Here is a 3,835-nt window from a genome sequence, read left to right as displayed (position 1 = left end):
TCTTTGAAAAAGGGGTAACAATAGTTACTGATACATCACAACTAATAAACTTATAATACAAGTTTCCTGACATGCATTTCCTGATTTGTGAACTCAATGATCATTTTTAAAAACAAGGAATTTTGACAGTCGAAGTAAAATAAAATAGTTCATGGCTTCTAAGTGACAAGTTTTGCTTTTTTAACCCCCCTAAAATATAACAGCAATGTAATAGGATAAATTAAAGCTATGCTACCACATATAAAAACCTGCTAGTCAATTAAGTATCATACAACTTTTCAAATTAAAGGAAAACAAATCAAATGACTAAAAAACTATTCTGTCAAAATCTGAAAATGTATTGATTTCTACAAGTGTCAAAAAGGGTTTGATGTAGTGCAACTATCTATATTTTTCTTGTGGCACATTTAGAAAAAAGATTAGGGCAAAGGAGAAGAAACATTTTCTTACTTCTGAAAGCAAAGGACTTACTGAAGTTAAAGAGAATAAACAGACCTTGCAAATGTATCCCTCAACTCTGCTGTCACTGGTGAGCATCTGCCAACCAAACATTTATTTGAGTCACACTGTGGCAAATCTTATTAGGATTCAAGTCCACAGTTAAGGCTGGTCTGCTAGGTTAAAAGTGGAGGGCACTATCATCATTCTTTAACCCTCTATCTCAAATTTTCTAATGCCCAGATAAAGCCAAATACAGAATTAACTAAGCATTTCTTTTTCTAAAAGCAAATCAAGTCACTCTCCTTTCTTGTTAATTTATATTTTTCTCATGGGAATGATTTTTTTTTCTAGAAACACTGAACAGATGAACCACAGTTTATATCCAAAAAATAAACTTGCCAAATGTTGCTGATACTAAAAACAGTTTAATTATCATGGGAGAAAAATAGATAATCTAGATTAAATTGCATATTCAAAGGAGCATATGAAATGTTTCTTAGCATTAAGTTTTTGTTGTAGTACTACACTTGAGAGAAACATTAAGGAAAAAAAATCTTTCCTGATAATCTTCAATGTGGTTAAAAACAAACACTTCTTAGACAATGGTAATTAATGTGAACCTGATTTTATAAAGTATTCTAATTTACCAAATCACATATTTAGATGGGTGTGGGAGAGAGGCTCTCTTGTTCTTCTTCCTAAGTTTGCAAATCCTTGAGATTTGTGCTCACTAAACTACCATTCACACACACGGTGTGACACCATCATTACCATGCTACACTATCAAGAACGTTCTAAGATATTTTCTAAAATAAAGATAAATAGAAAAGTTAATATACATGTTGCTGTATTTTACAATGTTTGCAACAAACTGTAAACTAACATAGTTTGAACCAGCAGTACCCTCAGTTATACAAAACAATTTCTCGACACTGAGGATGGGTGATTCAAAAACACTAAAATGAAGTTATCAAATTAGACTATGTCTTTTTCTCCTCAAAATATATTTTCAAAGATTGTAATACAGAAGTCTGGTACTTTCAAAAATTCCTTTGCTTGAGTTTCCCCAATTTTGCTCAGAAATTGCTACTATTATAATTTTTTTAAAAAAATTCTTCATCTTAATGCAAATGATCAGAGCAGAGAAACTGTGACGTGAACAACAGGTTGCAAAACCCAAATCACTTAGCTTATAAATTTATAATGTAGTCCTGGAGAACAACTGTCTGTTAGTCTAGAGGTCCTTGGAAAATGAGTCTGATGTAGCCTTGTTCACCAGCCAACTGATGCGCACAAAAGTTACAGACTGCGTGAAAAGTGTGAGTACCATGAGGAAGTGGGATCTGGGACCAATAGGCTGTTGTCTTCTCTGAACACACATGCCCACAAGGGCTAAATGCATGTGTTGGAGGGCCAGCGTCCACATAAAATCCAGCTTCACATCCAAGCCACAGAGGGACATAGGGACCGACAGATCTACACATAGGACTTTCACGATCTTTTCCGTCACGTTCTTCTTTGTTTCCCCAGTTATGATAGCCATGTACATGGCCGCAGTTTAGATACACCCATGGTTGTTTTTCATCTACAACATCTTTCTTCTTCATACTAGGAAACGCTAATGTGTTGAACCCTACAGGGCACTGAGGTCGTGCTGCGTTGATTTCCTGTCTTAAAGCTTCTAAATGCTTCACGGTGGGAGTGTGGGAAAGGCCTTCTGCAGTATACCACAGCAATGTTGCACCACAGAGGTCAATCAGTGAGCCATCTTGTAACTGATTGGTTTCAATTTCCACCATTTTTCCTCTCTGTTGAGCTGATCTGGTTTCACGCAGGCTGAATGCATTCCCACACACCGATATTTCTCTCCATATTCCAGGCTTGAAGTCTTCTGTGAACCCATTACGTGGATGCATCACAAGAACACCATTAGTGGTTAAGCCATCCATCTGCCCATCGGATGTCTTCCATTTGGCAGCCTTTTCCCCAAGAAAAATGTTTTTTGATGAATCAAATCCTGCAGCATAAATCCGTGCTGTAAAGGGGGGATTCCGTTCACATATGATTCTACAGGCAAATCTTGATATAGTGCTTTGAACTGACTGTGTATCAGAATTACTTTGACTTCCAGGAACCGTGTCAGTTACAACAAAATCAATAGGACTTTCAGTCGACCGACCCATCTGAAACATATCAGTGTTGCTATCATGAGTATATTCAACCACCACTGTCTGGGCCCGAGATAGAGTGCATGGTATGCTATGCTGGTCCTTGTTGCTTATTGCCTTTGCTGCCTGAGGAGTACATGCAATATGCACAGTGCTGGGCTTTACCCCACTTGCCTTAGGTCTTTTAAACAAAGCAAACCTACTTTTCCTCCTTCCTCTATCACCATTTGGGAGAGATCCATTATACCCTAAAACAATGAGTTCACCATATTTTACTGGTGCTTTGGAAGGATGATTTTCTTGATCAGGAGAAAACATGAGCTTGGCTGTCTTTCTCAAATCTTTGTTTACTGGTCAGGAGCCTTGGGACACCTTTTGCATTATCTCCGGACAACTGCTGGTGGCCGGAATGCCAGCGCGTCCCCGAGACCCAGAACGTGGGGGTGAAGAGTGCGTGTTGGGGGGGGGGGGCGGCGCGAGCAGACAGCCTGGCGTTCCGCCGCGGCCTGCCTCGCCAGCCGGCCAAGCCCCACGAGGCGAAGTTGACGGCGGAGCCGAGAGCTGAGGAGGCGCGGAGCGAACAAGAGGCGCAGGCCTGCTTTGTGGAGCCCTCCCTGAGGGCTAGAGACAAATCCGGTCGCGCCGCACCGCTGCTGATGTGGCTGCTGCTGTTGTTGCTGTGGCTGCTGCTGTTGTTGCTGTTGCTGCTGCTGCTGCTGCTGCTGCTGCTGCTGCTGCTGCTGCTGCTGGCGGCAGCAGCGGCGGCGGCGCCCCCGCGACCTGAATCTTTCTTATTAAGTTCTTTTGTATGCATTCCAGTAAATTTTTTGTGGTTTTACACATTTGAGGATGGAGTCATTTTTCTAGATTTATTCCAAGTTGCTTTCTAGTTTTGGTTATAAATGTTATGTGATTTAAAATGAAGCATTCTCACTATTTTTTAATGTGGTGCTAAGAATCAAACCCAGAACCTTGCATGTGCTTGGCAAACACTCTACAACTGAGCCCCAGCCTATGCTCCAAAGCATTCTTACTATTGAGGCTGTATAAGAATGCTATGATATTTGTATGTTGATTACTCACCCTGCCATTCTAATTGTCTGTTTTTCTTATTCTTAGTATTTTCAACTGTAAAACACCAATTTCACTTCATTGTTATAAAGTTAAAGTGAAATAAACCATATAAAATAGCTAACTTCATAACTGTCCTTTTTATTTATAGTTTG

The 3,835-nt window shown here is 39.9% G+C and overlaps 1 protein-coding gene across 2 annotated transcripts; it reads right to left on the bottom strand.

Annotated features, from left to right (window-relative positions):
* Positions 1 to 1,670: 1,670 nt before the first annotated feature.
* LOC144255702 (E3 ubiquitin-protein ligase pellino homolog 1-like) lies at positions 1,671 to 3,028 on the bottom strand. Of its 2 annotated transcripts, XM_077800479.1 has the most exons (2): positions 2,865 to 3,028; positions 1,671 to 2,768 (listed from the first exon to the last, which is right to left on the bottom strand). In XM_077800479.1, the coding sequence occupies exons 1-2, from the start codon at positions 2,925 to 2,927 to the stop codon at positions 1,671 to 1,673; spliced, it is 1,161 nt and encodes a 386-aa protein (XP_077656605.1). In that variant the 5' UTR covers positions 2,928 to 3,028. The 2 variants fall into 2 exon arrangements, with proteins under 2 accessions (XP_077656605.1, XP_077656604.1); XM_077800478.1 differs by having other exon boundaries at positions 1,671 to 3,028.
* Positions 3,029 to 3,835: the final 807 nt, after the last annotated feature.

This window comes from Urocitellus parryii, chromosome 7, assembly GCF_045843805.1.
Source record: "Urocitellus parryii isolate mUroPar1 chromosome 7, mUroPar1.hap1, whole genome shotgun sequence".
Classification (NCBI taxonomy): domain Eukaryota; kingdom Metazoa; phylum Chordata; class Mammalia; order Rodentia; family Sciuridae; genus Urocitellus; species Urocitellus parryii.
The sequence above is the reverse complement of the archived record's forward strand: the minus strand, read 5'-3'. Positions and strand labels throughout refer to the sequence as shown.

What these genes read in the sequence shown, in the direction of transcription:
- LOC144255702 (XM_077800478.1), bottom strand. Translation starts at nt 2,927, where the DNA reads ATGTTTTCTCCTGATCAAGAAAATCATCCTTCCAAAGCACCAGTAAAA.